Source organism: Raphanus sativus, chromosome 2, assembly GCF_000801105.2.
Source record: "Raphanus sativus cultivar WK10039 chromosome 2, ASM80110v3, whole genome shotgun sequence".
Lineage (NCBI taxonomy): Eukaryota > Viridiplantae > Streptophyta > Magnoliopsida > Brassicales > Brassicaceae > Raphanus > Raphanus sativus.
In genome coordinates this window covers 6,344,342-6,366,804 of record NC_079512.1, presented here as the reverse complement: position 1 = coordinate 6,366,804, position 22,463 = coordinate 6,344,342, and the positions used below count along the sequence as shown (strand labels likewise).

At 30.7% G+C, this 22,463-nt stretch overlaps 1 protein-coding gene across 1 annotated transcript; it reads right to left on the bottom strand.

Moving 5' to 3' along the window:
- Positions 1-1,151: 1,151 nt before the first annotated feature.
- On the bottom strand, positions 1,152-5,178 carry LOC108842625 (alpha-xylosidase 1). The gene is made up of 3 exons (XM_018615605.2): positions 4,879-5,178; positions 4,123-4,805; positions 1,152-3,132 (listed from the first exon to the last, which is right to left on the bottom strand). The coding sequence occupies exons 1-3, from the start codon at positions 5,091-5,093 to the stop codon at positions 1,262-1,264; spliced, it is 2,769 nt and encodes a 922-aa protein (XP_018471107.2). The 5' UTR covers positions 5,094-5,178; the 3' UTR covers positions 1,152-1,261.
- Between the last annotated feature and the right edge of the window lie 17,285 nt (positions 5,179-22,463).

Sequence of the window (22,463 nt, the reverse complement as noted above, 5' to 3'; positions counted from 1 at the left end):
CCAACTCACTGGTTTTTTCCTGAAATCTTGTTTCTTGCATGAGCTCTTTATAGATGTCGTTCATGCTCTCATAGACAAACCCATTACCAAGTATTGTACTCTGAGATACTTCACCTCCTAACTGATCTTGTGACTGAGACTGAGACTGAGATTGAGAAGATGGTCCTTGTCCTTGAGACTGACTATTCAACGTTGAACCCGAACCACCAGCAGTGCCACTGCCTTCATTGTACTTATCAAACAAACTCCCCAAAATGTCTTCGATTTCATCTTTCAAATGAGTAACCTCAACCGAGCCTTCTCCATACAACTTCTCAAATAGCTTTGTGGTAACCTTCATCTTTTTGGTTGGATCAAGAACACCAGCGATAATGACAAGCTTGTTCATCTTCTCAGGATTTGTCCCAAATGGATTCTAATACTTGCCTAGCTTCCCTAACATGTTTGCTGCCTTAGACCGTAGAGTCTCATCTGGACCAGGAGCAGTGCTCAAACCACTAAAGTTTCTCGTTACTGTGACTATAGCATGATACAACTTGTGGGCAGTAGCAGAGTTTGATGCAAACAGTATCAAAGTAGCTTTGTAGAAAATAATCAAGAACTGGACTAACCTTTTTCAACTGATTCCCAATCATCTTTGCTTGGTGGTCCAACAAGACATACGGTCCAGTATTGATAGACATACCAAAATATTGATCTATGAAAAATACCAAGCCTTATTTTATCGTTTAAGATACAAAATTTGTCTGACCACTTTATCTATTTGAACTCTTTTTAAAGACTTTAGAAGATATTATTAGGTTAGGCTTGAAGTGCAGGCCCAACCCCCAACCTTGCTAACATGTATAAAGTGGATGATCAAATAATACGGAGAATGTGTCAATATGTATAACATATTAACATAGCATAATCACCCATCTCCATCATTACCATTATCAGATCTCATATGCAGTAGGCAGTCCTAGAACTCTGCTCTCGTGACCACACTCACACAAAGATCTCAGACCAGTAAACTCTTTTGAAAGACTCAATTTTGTGCTTGGATAAAACAAATACTAAAACACATCCGGTCCTATGAGATATTTGGTAATACATGAATACTTATTCATTATCAGAAGCTAAAAGTAAATGCGAGAAAAAAGGTAAACACGAAAGAGAAACAATACTTTCATTTCACTTGCAATTTTTATTCAAACTAAAACATCTTCTAACAGTAAAAAGACAAGACACAAACCTCTATTCTCAATCTCATTGATTCAAATTAATTTGCACCGCTAATACCCATTTTCCAGGACATGTTAAAGTCCTTACCCACTAGTATCTCAAGTCCCTTAACTTCAACCATCACACTCTTGTTCTCTCCTTCCTCTTCCAACCCAACAACATACGTATGCTCCTTCGAGCTCACCTCAATCTTCGCAACCGGACTCCCATTGATCTCAACCTCAGAAGCTTGTCCTGCTCCACTAAGTCCCAACACACTAACTTTCTCAATCACCCATCCTTTGCTTAACGCAAACTTCCCTTCCTTCACTTTCGACCACATCTTCACAGTCCCGTTTCCGACCGAAGCATAGAAGTCAACGTACGTGGACTGTCCGTTTCCTAGCTTCATCTCCGGAAGCTCGTCCTCGTCTAGGTAGAGCTTACCCGTCGCGTATCCCTCAGAAGCTCCAGCAGGGAACGTAATAACGAGGTTAAACGGCGTCGTTCTAGCTTCTTTCGCGATCAACCCTCCTTGCTGCATGGGCAGTATGGTGTTCTGGTAAAGATGAACGTTCACGAAGTTCAACGGAGCTGAGAGAGTCACGCGCTTCCCGTTCTTGGACACAACGGCTTGAGTCATGTCGAACATGTGGTACCAAGAACCTGGCGGGAACAGAGCTTCTACTTCGGTTTTTCCCTGTTCGAGAACCGGAGATATCATCAAGCTGCTTCCTAGCAAGAACTGTCTGCTCGAACCGTAACACTCGGTGTACTCAGGGAACGAGAAGAAGAGCGGTCTAGCGATCGGTGCACCGGTCATGTGAGCTTCGTAGTTGAGTGTGTAGAGGTAAGGAAGGATCTTGTATCTCATACCGAGAGCGTTACGAGCCGAGTTAGCTACTGTGTCCCATTGGTAAAGCTCTTGTCGTGGAGAGTAGTAGTTAGCGTGATCTCTCGAAAACGGGTAGAATGCTCCCACTTCGATCCAGCGGTTACAGAGCTCCTCAGTTGGTTGTGGGTAGAATCCACATATGTCCGCACCGACCATGGGAACACCGAAGATTCCGAAGTTCAACATCGTTGAGATAGACACTTGCAAGCTCTGCCACGTTCCTTGGTTATCTCCGGTCCAATGAGCAGCGTATTTACCCGAACCGACGAAAGTAGACCGGGATAAAATGAAAGGACGTTTCCCTTCGATAGAGAGTAAACCCTTGTGCGTCGCGATGGCCTCGGAGAATCCGTATAGACTGTGAGCATCGTACTCTCTTACACCGTTGTAATGCAAAGCACTTGTTGCGATGGTCTTGAAACCGATGGGAGCTTGAACTCCAGTGGCGTTGATCTTGTAAGGAGGGTCATCCCATCTCGTCTTGGTTATATTTTTGCAGTCCAAGCAACAGATCCAACCAGGTCCTTCTCCGGTTGGACATTTCCCCTTAGGGATTGTGCACAATCCAGAGCAAAAGTTTGAAACCTCGTTCATGTCGATCCATAGACCATCTATAGGGGCTAGTTCATGGAAGCGGCGGATCTCTTCGCCCCACCAAGCGACGGTTTTAGGGTTGAGGAAGTCAGGAAAGTGGACCGCGCCAGGCCATACTTGAGCCAAGAAAGGCTTTCCTTCATACTTGATGAACACGTCATTAGCCATACCTCTTTTGTATACACCGTATGTGTCGTTGACACCAATGCCAGGGTCGTTGATGACGACATACTTCATGCCCATCTTGTGGATTCTGTCTAGGAAGTTCAGTAGCTTGGCACGTGGGTAGCTAATGGGACTCAACGTGAAGTCCTTTTTGGCATCCATGTGATCATCATCGGTCCAAATCACATCAAGAGGGATCTTTGCCTTTTGGTAACTGTCCACCACGTCTTCAATAACTGATAAGTTACGGTATCCCCATCTACATTGGTGAAATCCTTCAAACACAAGATTCATTCAAAAAAAAATTAGTATATAAAAAAGATTGGTTAATAAATACGTCAGACTGTCACATGGCCAAAACCAAGATTTGATTCTCTCTTTTAATGTCAACTAAATAAAGAACCGTGGTCCATGTTATGGACCAATATCAAGATCGTACTGGGACCAAGAGTCAACTTTTCAACCCTTAGGGGAGAAAAAAAATCAACAAAAGAGGAAAGCAATGTAACACGTCTTCACGTTCATTTTAAATTGGAAAACTATAATTGGAAAGCGACCTTCATCTACACACAACATATCCCTCAAAAAGGGTAATCTTTCTAAAAGATCTGTCGGAAACGACCAGATTCTCTTAACGATGAGAACTTCGTTACTACATGTGCCAGTTACAAGACTATTCAACACATAGTTTAGTTTAAAAGCCAGATCTTCTTTTAATACAGAACATTAATCTAATAGATTCTCGTTAGCAAATGTATACACAAATCTATTCTCCGCGTGACCATTCTTTTGACTACATTAAGCACATGACCATTACTACATGTGTCAATTACAAGACCATTCAACAGATAGTTAAGTTTAAAAGCCAGATCTTCTTTTAATACAGAACATTAATCTAATAGATTCTCGCTAGCAAATGTATACGCAAATCTATTTTCCGAGTGAACCAATCTTTTGGCTACATTAAGCACATGACCAACAAACACAATCATTAATCACTCATCCTATAAAACAAAATTGCCTGAAAATATTATTTAATTATACCACAAAGAACTAATCAATTTATTCTTTTTAAATTCCAAAGATTTTTAAAAAAATTAGATGCCATTTATTTTAATATAATCATTATTATTTTTAAATTATGAATATTTGTAGTATTTGATTTGTTTTCGATAGTTGATAATATTTTTATATTATATATATATTGTTTTTTAATTTGTGTGTTACGTCAACTACTAGAAAAAAGTGCATTAAGTGCGGCTTACCTAGAGACCAGTAGGGCATTGGAGCAGGCCGTCCGATCAAAGCAGTGTACTGATCAACGACGTCGAGAGGCGAAGGCCCAGCGACGAAGTAAAAATCAAAAACTCCTCCGATAACTTTGTAAGTCAAAGACGTTCCCCTATAGAACACATCCATACCGTTACTGTTCAGAAGCAAAACCGCATGTGCATACGGTTTACCTCCAACGTTCCTCAAATCCATATAAACCGGATGCGAACCGTAAAGATCGGTATTCAAATTAATCGCCGACACATCCTCCGTGTAGAGCGTGTACGGCTCGTTGGGAACAAGCTTGATCCCGTTGGCCTGCGAGTTCTCGCCTAGTCCGTAAAGTGACGCGTCTTTGGGTAAAGAGGTCGAGATCTCGAGGTACTGGTCCTTGAAGACCATCTCACCGAAGCCTGAGTTTGAGGCTGAGCTTGTGTTGAAGAGCGTTTGGCCGTTGGATCTGCGTTTCACGGCGAAGCTGAACGGGTCTGTGGTGTAGCTGAAGGTCAGCTCGGAGCCGGAGATCTCCTGGACTGTTATCGGAGTCTTTCTTGATTTTCCGATGGCTTTTCCGACCGGAGGTGGCTGGTCTCGAGGGAGGAGGTTGTAAGGAACCTCCCATCGTTGGTTCTTGGCGTCTGTGATGTGGACACGGAGGCGGTTATCAGTCTCGTGCCTGTGGAAAATCCAACGGTTAGGAGTGGGAGAGGTAGCGTAGGGTGCGAAGTAGAGGATATAGTGTGACTTACTTGACGTAGAGACGGAGGGTGGTGATGTCCGAGCCGTAGATTTTGTTCTTCTGTTTGACTTGGAGATAGCCGATGAAACCACCGTCCGGTGATTCTTCGATTGAGATCAAACGGTAGCCTTTGCCGATAGTGTTTTTGGAGTGGGTGGGTGAGAAGCAGAGGATTAGAGCCACGAGAAGAGACAGACATGAAAAAAATGTTTTTGTAGAAGCCATTTTAGTGTGACTCTACAGTGTAGAACTGTAGAGTAAATACAATGAAAAGGGAGTAGATACAAAGAGCTCTTGATAAGTCTGTGAAACACTAGACGAGGATATATAAATAGTAGAAACTTTTTGCCATTAAATGTTTATATTTAATAAATACAAATTCTGTTATTATTAACGATATTATCCAATATGTAGACTCTGTATATTTCCCTAAAATGGTTAGAGATTCTAAGGAAGTCATTCATTAATCAGTTTGGGCAGCCGGTTAACTTTGACGCTGTTCTCGAGTTAAAGTATGGGGAGATTTTCTCTCTTTTCTATTTTTTTTTTCTGTAGATTTTAGCGGACTAACTGAAAAAATGTTTGATGGAGTTAATCGATAAATGATGTAAAGTCACCATATCATGTTTTGTCTATTTTTATTTTTTTCTTTTGTTATTTTAAAATTATATAACATTTATGAGAGGTCTAAACTTTCTGGATACTACAACATTTAGTTAGATTTTGCTTTTTCAGTAATTTACAAATGAGTTTCAATTATAATTCATAAACTTAATTTTAATCTGTGCTTTCACAACACGGAATATTTTTTGTTTAAATTTTTTAAAAAATTGTAACTACACAGAATTTTAATCTATAACATTATTTGAATAAAAACATAAATACACTTAAATCTATAGATATTTTTGGGCAAATTATTCCGTGTTGATTTGAATATTTTTTTTTTTACATTTTAAATATATAAAATTGATCAAACTATGAAGTAAATTTCTTGAGAATTTTTATCTGTTAAGTGTAGACTTTTCTAATTGTTTGTTTGGTCATAAAAGATAAATAGAAATTTTATTTTTGTATTTGATTGAATATGAATTTACCTTTTTGTATTTCTAATAAATTTTGGTAGATCTTCAAAAAAAGTTAATTGAAATATATTAATTAAACATTGTTGGAAATAAGTATTTGTTAGAACTACATTTATGATAATAACTTGATAAATTTTAAATATATGTAAAAAATCTGTCTTTAGACTCTTTACCAATGGAGATAGTAACATTAATGAGAGATTTAGTGTTTGGATACTACAATAACTTGTTGGAATAACAATTAACAGGATACGTAAGTGCATCTCCAATGTAAAACTTTTTTTTTTTCCCTCCAAAATGAAGTAAAAGTGAATATAGAAAAAAAGTGCTACAACTCTATTCCATTCTTCACTCCATAATGGAGTCATGAACTAACAAAAAATAGATTACTCCATTTATGGAGTAAACTTCAAAATATAGTGAAATATGGAGTTAGGTTGAAGTATTTATTACTCCATATTGATTTTTTATTCCATTTTAGAGTAAAATATTTACTCAATTTTGGAGTAAAAATAGAGTTGGGTTGGAGAGGCCCTAAATAGCCAAATATAATACACAATATTTTTATTTAAGATAATATAAGTTTCATAAATTAATGCTTGGTAAGTTAATAAACATAATAAATTTACTAAAGTAATTTTGGTCTTAGATTTTATTATTTTAAAATATGACATAATTTGATATACAACAAAACAATAATTCTTTATATATATATATATATGTTTTCATTGAAATAATAAATTATTAATTCTTACATATAGAACTTTGTACAAGGTTTATATAAACATTACAAAACATAGTATTGATTTTTTTAAAACAAAATTACTCTATTTTTTTTTCCAATGTCAATATTGTGATGCTATATTCTAAGATATATATTTTCAATGCTTTAAATTTATTAGATAATTTAACAATAAGAAACAAAATCAAATCTATTAAATTTAATTATTATATAATATCATGGAATCAAATTATATTATTTTAAAAGAGACATTTTTCTTTTAGAAATAAATCTAAAATGATCTTTCTGATTTTAAAAAATGAAGAAATATGTTGTAAAAAATTAATTTCAAAGCCAATAATAACTTTTTAATTTTTAACGAGGTAAATTCATTTTTAACTAGAATTCATAATTAAATTATACACAAATAATATTAACTATATATAACTTCTAGAGCTCTTTCCGATCAAAGCTGTAGTTTTATTTTTAACTTTTAAGCTTTATATAATATGAGTTATTCTTGGGTTCACCCCCTAAGATGAACCTTTAGGTTCACCAACCAACGAAAAATTGTTATTTTAGATCTAATATCTTTTAATTAAGGAAACAAAATAACTTACCAAATTATATTATGTTTTCAAAATAAAATTTAAAAATAAATAAAAATAATATATAAAAACAAATTTTTTTAAAAAATATTGTCAACAAAACACTAAACACTAAACTCTAATCCTATATCCTAAACTCTTGGGTAAACTTTAAACCTTTGGGTAAACCTAAACGCTTGGAAAACACTAAACATCTGATAAATTCTAAACTATAAATCTTAAACACTAAATCTTCAAAACAAATATTTTTAAAAATAATATTTTTAACAACTATTGTTATTTATTTATCTAATCTTTTTATTTTAAAAACACAATAGAATTTGAAAAGTTATTTTGTTTTTTCAATTAAAAAATATTAGATTTAAAATGACAATTTTTTATTGGTTGGTGAACCTAAAAATTCACTCTGAACCCAATAAAAAGTCATATAATATCTTCAATTTCATGTTCGCGTGGTATCCTGTTATTGCGTCATTTGAGAATTATTATTAATTTGAGAGTTTTTTTTTACTTATTTGAGAGTTATTAAGATCTCCAAGCAGTGAACTTGAAGAAGTGATTTGTTTCAACGTGGCTCCATACATTTCGCATCTCGGTCTCTAAATTGAAGGCGTGATTCTCGCTTACCAAACTAATTACTTCTGTCAGCTCAATTTCCACGTTAACTAAGGTCTTACGATTTATTTTACTCTCTTTTTTTTTGCTAAAAATTTATTTTTCTCTTCTTGATTCAAATCTCATTTAATATCATAAAGTACTGGTAGAAAGAAAATTACATCAGCTATAAGCCTATAAGAAAACTACATTATAACTAGCACATGCATAAACATTTTTCGGTAACACATATGCGGATATGCCCACTAGTGATAAAGAGAAAAATAAACACAGCTAAATGAAGATTTAGATAAAGAAAATGCGTAGTAGTATAGTTTACGAATTAGTGTAGTCTTACAAATTTAAATGAAATCACAGATGTATCGTCAAACTTTGAAAAGGATCTTGTACTAACCTAGTTTACAGTACTGTTATCACTTCCACATGAAAAGAAATGTCTATTAAATAAAATACAACGATACAAAGTTTGTCTGGAGATGGACTTTGGACTTTGGACTTCAGACAACAGTAGTTAAGGTGGTGCACCGTGCACGAAATTATTAAAATACAATTATACAAAAATGGATTAGATAGATTCCAAGATCGATGTGCAGCGTCTCGATTCAAGAGTTTTATACTGTCCACTAGTACCATCACATTAGTTTGTTTCATTATTCAAATTGATTGATTCATACTGTATTGATGTGAACTATTCACGAGGTTCAAATTTGTACTATTTCAGATGCATTTACGAGTTAGTTACAAAATACTATAATAATACTAGGCCTCTTTTTTATAATGAAAAGCGGACCGGATATTGACTAGACATTATAATTGGGTCATTGGGTCAATGGTCGAACCAATTTAATCAGGTTTTAAATTTTAATCAAATTTTAAAATAAATAACTATAAAATTATTTTGACAAAACTTTATATCATGTTAAAAATCTAAAGTTGATATGAAAATAAAATGAAAACATCAAAAATAATATAAAATATGATGAAAACTAATTTACTTAGATTGATATTTAAAGAACAATATGAATTTTGCATGAAATCTTTTAAAGATTTTTTTTTAAATTTAAATTTGAGAAACTCGGATTTTAATATCGAATCGGATCATCTATTTTACCGAGTTTAATAGTTTAATTTAAAGGGATAATTTGAAAAATACTCTTGAAATAGTTCAAAATTTGAAAATTATACCGTATTTTCTATTTTTTAAAAACTACACTTTTTTAAATGTAAAAATACATTTTTATCCAGATTACATATCTCGGTAATTATAATATACTTTAATAATTAATAATAATGTTAATATTATAATTCTTTATGTTTAATAATATTATAACTCTTTATGTTTTATAGCCAAAAGAATTAGTTTACGTCAGTGCTAGCCTTTCCAAAAAAAAAAACTTGTTATCTCAAAGCTCAGTTTTTTTATAAGCAAGACACATTTTGATTACTCAAGGTCACAACCAAACTGAACAATCAAAACCAGATTCCAATTCTCTAGATCTAAGAGAACCATAAAATCGAGGTGAGAAAGCTACAGAGATCAAATTTGTGTTTGAAGATCAATATACGATGTGTGCAATAATAGAAAAATAGACTTTGCGAAATCCAATTATACTTAAGGGGGTGGGGAAAAATTAATTCAACTTCTGATGACATAAAGAATAAATCTGAATCCAGAGATAAATATTTTTTTAAAAAAAAATGGAGGACAGAATATCAGGAAGAAGACAAGACAACGTTAGCTTGTTACTTTTCATACTAAAAACTATATTCAGATATATTAAAAATATATTGTGTGGATATTATAGAGATTTCTTTTTAAAACAAATCTTATTCTTGTTAAAACTGTTATTTTAAATATTAAATAAATTATGATATAAAAGTTAAGTGTGGATAGTTTAGTAAATTCATAAATACAAAAGTGTATTTTTCAAAAAGTATTAAATGATAGTGTAATTTTCAAATTAAAATCTCATATAAGTGTATTTCTCCAAATTTTCCCTAATATAAAATCTGATTTTTAACACAACTTGGAATCAGTTTGAAAAGTGAGTCACAGTCCGACTGGTCGGTCTGATCCGGTTTTCAAAACACTGACCATGGGATATTATAGTCGGTTACTTGTGAGTGATTAAATCCATTTAGATTGCGGTTATATAGTCAATGCTACTCAAATCTTTTTATCACTAGACCAAAACGATTTCACTTAGCCCATTTTTGAAAATTAACTACTCTTTTCGTTTCACAAAGAGTGTCACTTAGACACTTTTCACATTTTTTAATTATAAATCAAAAATTTTAAAGGGCAATTCTCTAAAATAAAATTTTTAAGTTTTTGTCATAAAAATAGCATTCAAAAAATAAAATGACCAAAATAGCACATTTTTTGTTTTGAAAATTTCAATATTTATTTTTTATTTTTAAAATTTTGAACACATTCCTAAAACTCCACACCTTAACTCTAAACACTAAGGAGGGGTTATTGGAACCAAAATTTATGTAGAGTTTGAAAATTTTCAAAGTTGAGAGATTTTTAAAATTCAAGTAAATTTAACAATATTGTATGAATTTTCATCAAATATTTTGTATTGATTCCCATTGATTGTTATTAACTATCTTAGATTTTCATATATTTTTTCTTGAAGTTATTTCCTTCTAAGATAATACACACACGTTTTTATTAAAACATTTTTGATGTAAAACATATATATCATCTGATGACAAAAAAATAAAAAATATACCATCTATCAGTTAACACATTGTTACAGACCTTTCTTTGATAGCTACATACAAATATTTTCCTTTTATGTATAACAAATTGTTTTATAAATACGTTGATATATAATAGGTTTTTCTCAATATCCTCCATGTGGTGCTTTAGGAGAGGAGTCAATGAAGAACACTTTCTCACACTATATACATCGATCCTAAAATATCAATACATGTTCTAACATGAATTGCTTGAATTTCATCTTCTGAATTTGAATCTTTCAATTTCATCTAGATCACAGAAGAGATGAGGAAGAGTTGTTTGTATATGAGTATGTTTTTGTTAGATGGATTTTTAAAATCTTGTGAGTAAACATGGTATTTTCAGAATCTACTCTCATGAGTAAAAATATAGAGAATTTGCATCCCAATAACAATAGAATTTAATAAACTTATAAAATCATTAAAACCCAAACTTTTTGAATAACAAGAGATTTTGAATGGAATTTAAAAATCTTTAAACCAATAACAATGGATTTGGCTAAGATTCTAAAAATTTACAAACCAATAACCATGGATTTCCAAAATTTTATAACTCATCTAGAATCTTTCTACCAATAACCCCCCGTAAGTCTTAGATTAATTAATCCAAGGGTTATAAATGCACATTTACTCTCCAATAAAACTTTTTTTGGTCATTTTCCTCTTCGTGATGCTATTTTTGTGACAAAAACTTGATTTGATGGTATCCTAGTTTTTTTCTCAATTTTAAATAGAAAACATATATAGACCGGATAACAAGAATAAAACACTTAAATATCAAGTTCAGAAAAATACACCCAGCTAATTATTTGATTTCTACTATTATAGCTCGAATATGGGAAATTACCTTGATTGCTAAACTTTTAAAAGCTACTTTTTGAAACATTTAAAAGCTACTATTATACATAATCATATGATCCATAAATGATCAAAATAAGTTATTAAAACTAATCTACAAGTATCTATGACTCCGTAATCTTAGGGAGTGTATTCAACTGAGACTTTTAGTGAATGTATTCAACTGAGACTCCGTAATCTTAGGGAGTGTATTCAACTATGACTCTATAATCTTGATGGTATCCTAGTCTTTTTCTCAATTTTAAATGGAAAACATATATAGACCGGATAATAAGAAGAACACACTTAAATATCAAATTCAGAAAAATACACCCAGCTAATTATTTGATTTCTACTATTATAGCTCGAATATGGGAAATTACCTTGATTGCTAAACTTTTAAAAGCTACTTTTTGAAACATTTAAAAGCTACTATTATACATAATCATATGATCCATAGATGATCAAAATAAGTTATTAAAACTAATCTACAAGTATCTATGACTCCGTAATCTTAGGGGGTGTATTCAATTGAGACTTTTAGGTGATTTGTATTAAAATGACAAATCTACTATTATTCAAACATAAATTTTAAAAATTTATTTAAAATCCAAAGTTATTGAACTTTAAAGTTTTAGTAGTGGAGTTTTAAATTTTCATGTGATTTTAGGAAATTTGGGTAAAGTTTATTAGTTAAAAAATTAAAACTCAAATCTCATGGTTTTAAGTAATATTCTAGAATAGTTTAATAAAAATCACATAAATCCCTACAACTTATTGAAATCATCTAAATCCCACTAAAAATCAAATTACATCAAATGTTAAATTAAATACACCTCTTGGAATTTGGGATTTTGGTAGTATCTAATAATATAAATATCAGAATAAGTGTCGTTGTAGGAAATTTTTTTCGTTGTAAAATAAGTGTCGTTTTAAGTTTTCAATGCAAAATTTATTAATTTTATTATGCATTTTATTTTTCTATTGGTTGAGATGTATGGGTAATGATGTTTTTGTATGGAAAATATGTAAAATTTAATGATTTCTTAATCCGTGTGTCTAACTCTAAAATGACACTTATTAAGAAACAGAGGGAGTAAAATGTAATGTTATATTTTAATAATTTTCTGCCAACTGAATTTACCTTTACTTCACACAATTAGTAACCTATAAAACTGAATTAAACAAAACAAACAGAATAGACAAGAAAAGGATTTATGGGGAAAGAATCAATGTAGTTTTTTAATACTAAGGCAAATCTAAATCAAGATCTCGATCTCGGTCACTTCCATTTCAAATTCTTTTAATAAAATAATAAAACGACTACCATATTATTAATTAGTAACCAGTTTCATAAACAAAAAATCTTAAATTTATTTCTTACTTAACCGTGTTAAACCAAAAACCAAAGATTTCTACATATTAACCGAAGATATATCTTTGATCCAAAAAAATTGAAGATATATAAATTAATAAATATACTTTAGGTAAAAAGATGACCTATATGCCATTCAAATTTTCGTGAAAACAAATTTCATTGTATGTCTACATCTTTATTTTGTTTATCCATTGTATGTCTGTCTGATCTTTTTATAATATGTTATAATATTATTTTCATGGAATCTGTTCTCATATATGTAACTTGATATTATATTTCATTAATAAATCTTTTAACACAAAAGTATTTGTTATACCGACGTATGTTTGATCACCCTCTCTCTTTCTCATTTATAAAATCAGAGATTTTTATGTTTCTGACAGATTTGGAAAAGGGCTTTGAAAGCAAGGAAGAAAGAAGAACGGGGGGCCAATCGGCGTGAAGAAAGTGGGCCTTTAAACGTGGTACAATAGGGCCTTCATCACGTGTAAATTCATGCGTTGCCAATCTCTTCCTCCACTCTCGTGACTTCCTCTCTGCCGCTACGGCCGTTTTTTCTTTTAAGGAGATAAACCATTATTGTCCCACTTCTTTTTTTTTTTTTTGGGCAAATTGTCCCACTTCTTTAATTCGATCACTTCCACAGGAAGAAGACAAGTTCATCGTGCTTGGACCATATTTTTCTTATCACAAACTATTTTTATATGTTTGTATTCTATAGTCTGTAATACATAAATAAATAGCTTTTAGCTATTGTATTGTACTAATCAACCATAAACCAGAAAGCCGTTATAGATCTTACTTCTGTTAATGAGCATATATATTTGTTGTGTTCACCTTTGTATATATGCTGAGTTTTTTTTAAACATAAAAGGGTATAAGTGGAATTAGATTTATAGAGAATTTATTGATTTTAAAAGTATATAGATTTCTTGAATATAGAAAGAGCCAGAAAAAAATTTGTATATTGCGAAAATCTATAAAAATAAATACTTAAATAATTTTAAAATTCTAAAAATATATGTAGCATTTTCAAAATCTTGTTTTAACTAGTTGAGCTTAATTATAAATCAAAAATTTTAAATAGAACATATATAGACCGGATAATAATAAAAACAAATTTAGTTAAGAACTTCCAATAACATTAACTCTAATAAATTTATAGAATCATTAAAATCTAAACTTTTTGAGTATCCAAGGATTATGTATAGAATTATAAAATCATCAGTCCAATAATACTAAATTTTATTAGGAATAAGAGAATCTATAAATTAATAACATTATTCTTTAAATTTTAACAATCATTAAAAATGTATCTTCCACTAATACCCTCTAAATATTATTATTAACTTAACATGAAATCAGGAACTAGGAATTTGTAAGCAGCTCTACCTTCGCTGCCAAATCCGTGCTTAACTCAACACCACACACCGTCTGGCAACGTCTCCCACAACCTGCACAACAAAACAACCAAGTACATCATCACCAGTAGATCAAGCGACTCACAATCAATACTAAGATAAACTTAAACTAACTGAGACACCACTACGAATGAAGAACATAAATTGTGATTCATAATGAACGGTTGCCGCCTTTAAGAACCAAAGAACGGATAGTTGAATTACATTATAGTTGTTCCGAAGATATCTTTATGCCTGATATTGTCTTTTTATTTTATTCTTCTTGAATTAGACAAAAAGTCATTTTCTCGCATTGAAATGTGTATTTGATCACAAACTAAGTGGAATGTGGATTTAGATCGAATATGGATCAAATTTAGCCTGCCTAGATCAAAAATATATTGCAGTGTATATTTAAACAATCATTTGTGTCGATTTTGACATATATTACCTATTAATAAACGGTTGCAAATTAACTAAGATTCCATGTTTTCTTATAAACAAGGGATAATGTGTAAAGTTCAGATAAAAACATGGGCGTGGCTCGTGAGTTACATGTTTGGTTCATTGATGATTGATTGTGTTTGAAGATTATGAGTGGTCAAGGCTGGAGCTGGGTATAAAGGTTCAAGAGAGCAGTGGCAAGAAAGTCTTCGGCTTGTATCAAGATGGATACATCATTAGATTCTTGGAGGAAACTATTTTCATGAAGTGTGGATGTTGAGTGGTGAAGCTCAAAGTTGGATAAAGCTGGATGAGTTTTATTCATATAGAGATGAACATGAGAGGATACAGGAATCTGCAAGGAGGTGCAGAAGATGAGCAAGTTTGCTCAAATACATGAGGAGAAAGCTCAAGGGAAGGTAGAGAGGCATGAATTAGAAGATCAATGACAAGGTGAAGATTTGTTGGTTTGTGTCATCTGATCTAAGAATGCCAAGTAAATGAAGACTCTTATTCAAAAGAAAGGTTTCACTCAAGTTTCTAGTTGCCATGAAGAAGTCACTTGAGTTGGAGTCTTTGATTAAATGAAAGCAAGGTCAAAAGTGTAACTGATCAGGAGCTGAAGATATTATCTTCATCAGATTACATCGTCATCTCGATCAACTAAGAAGTTACGATGTCGAGGTCTATAACAGAACAGTGAAGAGAGAAAGAGCTCGTACTCAGGAGGGAGAGAGCTCGAGGAAGAGAGAGATCGTGAGTGAGAGAGAGCTAGTGAGGGAAGGAGTTTCTCTGTTTATCTAGCTAGGCTCATCCTCTTGTTTCTTCTTCCTAAATCATACTCATATCTCTAGCCTAGAGACTCTAGGTGATTGTGACAGAGGTAGATAGGAAGAAGGTCTCTTGTGATTGTACTCTTCTCAGTTCATCTATTGGAAAGGTCAAGAGACTTAATTCTCCTTAGTGTGAGTATAGCAACTTATCTACATCAAGGAGTGCGGTGAACACCGGGGTTACCAAAAAAACTCTTGTGTTGTTTATTTTCTCGGTTGATTCGATTCCACATATTTTGATTAGCTGCGATATATTTGCGATTTGAGCTACATTGAAGTTTGCTGGAAACAGATAAATCCTCTTAACACATTCAAATGAAAAAAGAAAGTTCTCAGGGATTTTACAATTAAAAAAAAAAGATTTTACAATCAAACGAAGAAATTCTACAGAGTCTGCTGGTGTTGGTCGGAGATCCAACCACTGGACATTCATCCGCCGGAAGCTGGGGTTCACGTTTAAACAAAAGACCTCTACATGTTAAAGCTGATCTTCATGTCTCTCTTTCTATATTATGAACTTTAAACCCTAGAGACCAGAAAAAGAAACAAAGTGATGACTCTATTTTAACTTCTCTTTTGTAGTTGCACCCTTTTGTGAGATATCTTTGCTGTAGCACACTTGGGAAAATCGATTTTGGTTCTCTCACGCTGGCGATTTTGGAATAGCAGGAAGAAGAAAAGCTATGGATGAATGTGACATGATAAGTCAGGATACGGATTCACCATTGATAGGTTTATTATTAAGGTTTTCCTTTTCATGTGTGGATTTATTTCTTTTCCTTTTCTCATTAGGTTTTAATATTCTCTTTACTATTTATTATATAAGTGTAAGCCTTGCGGCTGATGAGTTCAGTCAATAATAATATTACATTCTTCAACCTAATTATCTCTGAATCTATCTTGCACAAGTTCACATAGAACTTAGCATACGAGCTCAGTCTTTTGAGGTGATCTTTCTATCCTTACGATAATCTTCTGGATCTGTGTATCCTCTTACTTCGAATCCGCAAGTAGGATTTCTAGTTTGGGAATCCGCAAGTAGGATTTCTAGTTTGGGAATCTATCTATCGTGTTTCGTATCTCAATGAACATGGCTTGATTTGGCTGGTCCAAGGTGAATTCGGAATCAGATTTGAAAACAACGAATCGGAGACTCAGAAATCACAAACACAGAAACACTGCTTCGTCTCTTCTCTATAATTTATCTGAGTTGGATGGCGTTAACAAGTTAGCGTCAAAAAAAGTTTTTCTCATAAATAATATTAGTTCTGATTATTTTTTACTTTTTCTTTTCCAAAAAAGAAACAAGAAATTACATATTATTATTGATTGGTGAACCTACACATTCAAGGTGAATCTAGAAAACTTTATAAAAAAAAATCATTTTCATGTATTTGTAAAACTCATGAATATATTTGCATCTCCAAGGACGATAAAGTTGCTATTTTATCCAATGTGTTTAAAATCGATCCAATGGTTGAACTAGGTTTGACTGTGAATCCGTCACGTAGCTAGATTGAATATAATAACTGGTTCGACTCGGAATAGATCTCAAAACTATTTAACTAAATAAAAATCACTAAAACTATAAAAAATTCATTAACCAACTATATAAACAAAAAATAGTTTATACTTACAATGTTTTATATTTGATATTTAATTATATATCATATTTATTAACATTAATTTAAATTTATACAGTGTTAAAATAAATTGAACCAAATTATGGAACTAGATTTGACCCGATTGAACCATATTGAAATATAATCCAAATATTTTCTGGTTCAACTTTCAATTAGGTTTTTCTTTTTTAACGTCTGAATCGATTATTATCGATTAATTATGCTATTACAACGATGAGAATATTACAAAGACGATTTTACAGCCGACAATTCTACCACCATGTAAGAATACACGCCTGACCGCACCACTTTGAGTCGTCCTATGAGATTCATGTTCGATGGTACGCCATGCACCAAACTGAAGATCTCATGTAACATGTTTCTCCATAATCTGCATAATTTGATATTTTCTGAGGTTTGAACCCCAGACCTCCGGGTGTAGAAGCAATTGAACCCTTAGTCAAACCACTGGACCAAAGGGGCTTCCACTTCAATTAGGTTTTTAAAACACTGATTTATTTCTATCAAAAAAAAAAACACTGATTTTATTATATTGCGAAGTTTACCTGTAAACATGCAAATTGTCTCATTTTGTTCATCTGTGTATAACGTTTAGCGTTCATAGGATCTCACTCGAATACACAACATCCTATCTTTAATCGTTTTGGCATTGGATAATAACAATACATATTACATTAAAGAAATCATCAATACAAAGTAAATACTAATAGAAACTCAAATTCGTTTCATTTTTTTGTAAAGAACCGAATACGTCCCCATTTTAGCGACTAAAACAAAAACAAACAAGCCGACAAAAGAAACAAAAACAAACAACAAACAAAGGAGAAAGAAGAGAAACGTAGGCAAGGAGAAAGAAGAGAAACGTAGGCTAACGGAGATGGGAACAGAAGCTGATCACACGTGTGTGGATGCAAAGAGAACCAGCTATTATATAAGTATTAACCACAATACAAAAACCACACTGAAGACCAAAGTCTCATTTTGCTACCTCCCTATCTCCACGATATCTTATCTAATCTTTGCCATTTCTGCATCTTAACTTCCGTATCAATTTTTTTTTAGCATACGGCGTACTTCATTTTTTTTTCTGAAATGTGATGAAAAACCCTACCAAAGTAAAATTTATTGTAACTCTTTCTTTTGGTCCCAAATTTTAAAGATGACGAGACGATGCTAGACGGCAACAATAAGATTGCTGAATAGTTATATCAAATTCTTGACAATACTGGATATATTTTAATATTGTGAAATCAACTTGAATTTTATAAAAACTTATCAAGAAACATATTTTCCCCGAATTAATATAAATTTAGTGGAATCTCAATAAAGAAGTTGACGCTTCATAGTTTGTTATGGAAAGATTTTTATCATTACATGTTTTCCGATGAAAATAATATTAAAAAGACTTTGAAGTCCACTAACAACTATTTTAGAGCACCGTACCAACCAATCATCGGTAGAAGATTGATCGCATTGATCATACATGGATCATTTTATATTTAGTATTAGTTAATGTATTCTTGTTTGTTTATTAAAAAAATTGTCCATGATAAGGATGTATATACATCCGCATATAAATAAATCATGCAGATATTTTTGGATAAAGTTTAAATCTTAGGAAAATCTTTGAATTATAATTTCATAGTTCTTGGTATATTTTTTACACTTTAAGTTTGTGATATTCTTGAATATACTTTAAATCTTAGGAAAATATTTGAATTGCAGTTGCATAGTTCTTGGTGTTTTAAAATAAATTGTAGACAGGAATTGTATTTATTTAAATAAATTAGTTTGAAATGTACATTGCCAATCAATCAAAATGTCCAGCAATCACATTAAGTTTTAGAAACTGTACGAATAGTTTAATGTTGGTTGCATAAAACTCTGTCCGAGGTATCTATTAAAAAGACATTTTAAATAAGAAACTCCAAAAATGCTATAGAAACATTGTGGAAACACAATTCATAAATTTTTTTTGTTTAATCAGGGGTGATTCGGCGGCCGAGACCAACTGACTAATCTCCTGGAGTCTAAGGTACTTCATGTATTCTTGTCATTTAAAGCAGTTTGAATGGCCAGCATGAGCCAAATACAGGTGGTTTTCCGTATTTGGAACCAAACTCCCTTAAATAACCACCACTAGATCAGCGCGCACTGATTTCATAAAAAAAGAACTTATTTTTTTTTCATAAAAAACTTTATTTTTTTCGTTTTATTTTGTTTTGAAGACACGATGGAAACATATATACTTAAAATACTACAAGTGTTAAAAGATATGAAGGGTGCAACTTTGATTGTAAATTTGTTGAATAAAATCATTTTAAATGATTCATTCCCTAAATTTCACAACTTCTTTTACCACTGAACTTGAATGATGATTCCATCAGTTGCACAAAAATATAAACAAAATACATAAGAATATATATATTTTATGATTTTGACTTAGAAGGAATGAGACAAATTTTATTTCATTCTTTTACGTATTTCATTCATGTTGTACTATACATTTTTATATTATTAATTTCATATTATGTTTTCAAATTTATATCTATTAGTTTTGTAACTTAATTAAACCATAATTTCTATTTGCCTAACTGATTAAATAACCTAGAAAAGTGCTTCTTAGTAAAATGGTCCTAAGCATATGTGAGATGTTGGAAGTGATCAATTCTTTTCATTAGACAAGATTATATTTGGAAACTTTAGATTGAAGATTTTTTTATGGAGCTAATAAAAATAAAAAGATTTTTTTTCTATTTTACTAAATAGTACTGTACGTATTTGTGTTCCTTAAAATTAGTATAATTATATTTTAATGTTATAAATAATTGTTTTTAAATATCAAATTATACAATTTAAAAGTTGGTATTTACATTTCAAATTGTTTTGCAATTTTTCTCATTTTCATAAATCAATTAAATGAATCGTTTGCCTCCACCATTTTTATATCCAATAGAAGAGACTCTATGCTAATGTGGAAGTTTAGTTTTAATTTGTAAGTACTTAGTATTGTTTAAATTTATATGTTTTTAAATTTTTGTTATTATTATTTTTCTTAATAATTTATAAGAAAGTTATATGCTAATCCACAAATATTGTTTTAGTATCTGTTATAAATGATATGTTTATGTTGGTTACATTTTTTTTCTTTACATTTTTATTTATCATCGTTCTACTTTTATAATGGGTAAATAAAGATTTCTTTGATTATTATACCTTTTCATTTATCTAAATCCTAATATTATAATAATTATACTTCCTTTACCAGTTTTAGTTTTTTTTCTTATTAGATTTCTTTGTACCATTTTTTATTTTTTGAGTTTTGTATATTTTATGATAATTGATGTGTTTTCGACTATTTACTTAATATTTCTGGCCTATAATTTGTAGTCCGGATTAATTCTTTTTATGAGCATCTATAACAACCCCCTTTATTTTAAAGGAGAAACTCATTTAAAATAAAATGATAGTTTTCCAACAGTGGTCATTTATATTTTCTTTAAATTTTTAATATATTACATTTTAGTCTTAAATAGTATAATAATTAAATATAATCATTAAAATTTCAAAATTCAATAACATAACTATTTGATAGATATTAAAGTAAAGTATTTTTGAAAAATATATAATAATATGTAGTCAAATATTACTTTAAATAGTATAAAAATGTTAATAATTTGTTTTTATTTGAAATAGTTTTAAGAAACTATAACGATAATTACTAAAATATAATATATAAAAAGTTATCATGAAATTGTGAATTGTAGGGAATAAAGTGAAAAATTTATAGTGTTTAAAGGGTCTCGAGAGTGATTATTTATATTTTTGAAGGTGTAATATTTACCCATTTAAAAAATAAATGGATAAAGAGTGATTGGAATACAAAACCTTTTAAAAAAATAAAGGGACAAAGGGCTGTAGAAAATGCTCTAACCTACTATTTTTTATTTTTTGTTAGTTTTTTCACTTTTGTATTAAGACTCAATTATCACTGTTAGTTTAGCAATGATGGTTAAGATCCCAAAAGGTTATGCCTTTAAATCCCCTATTATATTACACTTTTATGACGATGCTTAAAAATTAAATCTTAATTTTATTTATGTTTTATTATAATAATTTTAATAGTTAAGTTCGTTTAAATGACAATTTATTATAGTTGCAAACTCCTTTTCAACTAATTATATTAGATACTTTCATTTGATGCATTTTAACCTAGATGGATCTATAGTAAATCCGATACCTTCAATGTGCATCTGTATACAATAAAAATTCTATAAATTAATAAATTTAGACTTTGATATTTTATTAATTTATAGAACTTATTTTTTAGATTTATATATTTAAATTATGTTTCTATTTAAAAATAAAAATATATAATTTACTGTAATGTATTGATTAAATTTTATATATACACATTTTATATTGTTCTTCTTCAAATTTTTGGTAGAAAATATGTACCATAAATGTAAATTATTTTACGTGTAAAATGACAAAATTATATTTAGGAATCTTAAGAAAACATAAAGAATTACTAAAAGCTAACTATACAATATATTATTTATATTTTATTTAAATTTTATATACAATAAATATTAATAGACCTAAGTCTATTTTTAGAAATTATTATTTTATTATTTTATCGAATTGTGTCATATTTCATACTGATACAATTTAAAACTAGCGAAACTTATTAATTTTTTGAATATTAATTTATGAAGTTGTATTGTATTATTGCAAGTTGCAACAGCTGAATTAAGTAAAGAATATCAAAAATGCATCTTGTCTTGATAAAATAAAATTGAGCAATTGGTAAAATTTTATAATAAAGGGAGCCTCATACGTGTATCAATCAATTATATAAACATTTACGTGCTTAAGAAAACATTTTAAAGTACTAAAACAAGAATTATGTATTTTTTTAGTTTTTTCTGAGACCAAAAAATTTGGAACAGAATCTCATAATCTCTCATATTCAAAACTACATTATGTAAAATTCGGAACCGAATCTCATAATCTCTCATATTAAAAATTACATTATGTAAAATTTGGAACCAGAGATTTATAACATAGTGGTCAAATTCTTTTTTTTTTCAGTTGAGGTAAACAATCTCTAGTGTAATTATTCAGTTAACTGGACATATAATTTCAGTATGCAGATTTGATTTTCCCCATACAAATCGTCAACATATTTGACAACAAAAATCATCTACATAAAAACTATCAATGATTAACCAATATCAGTAGAATGGTATAACAAATTTCTACATTATTCTTTGTCAAAAATGA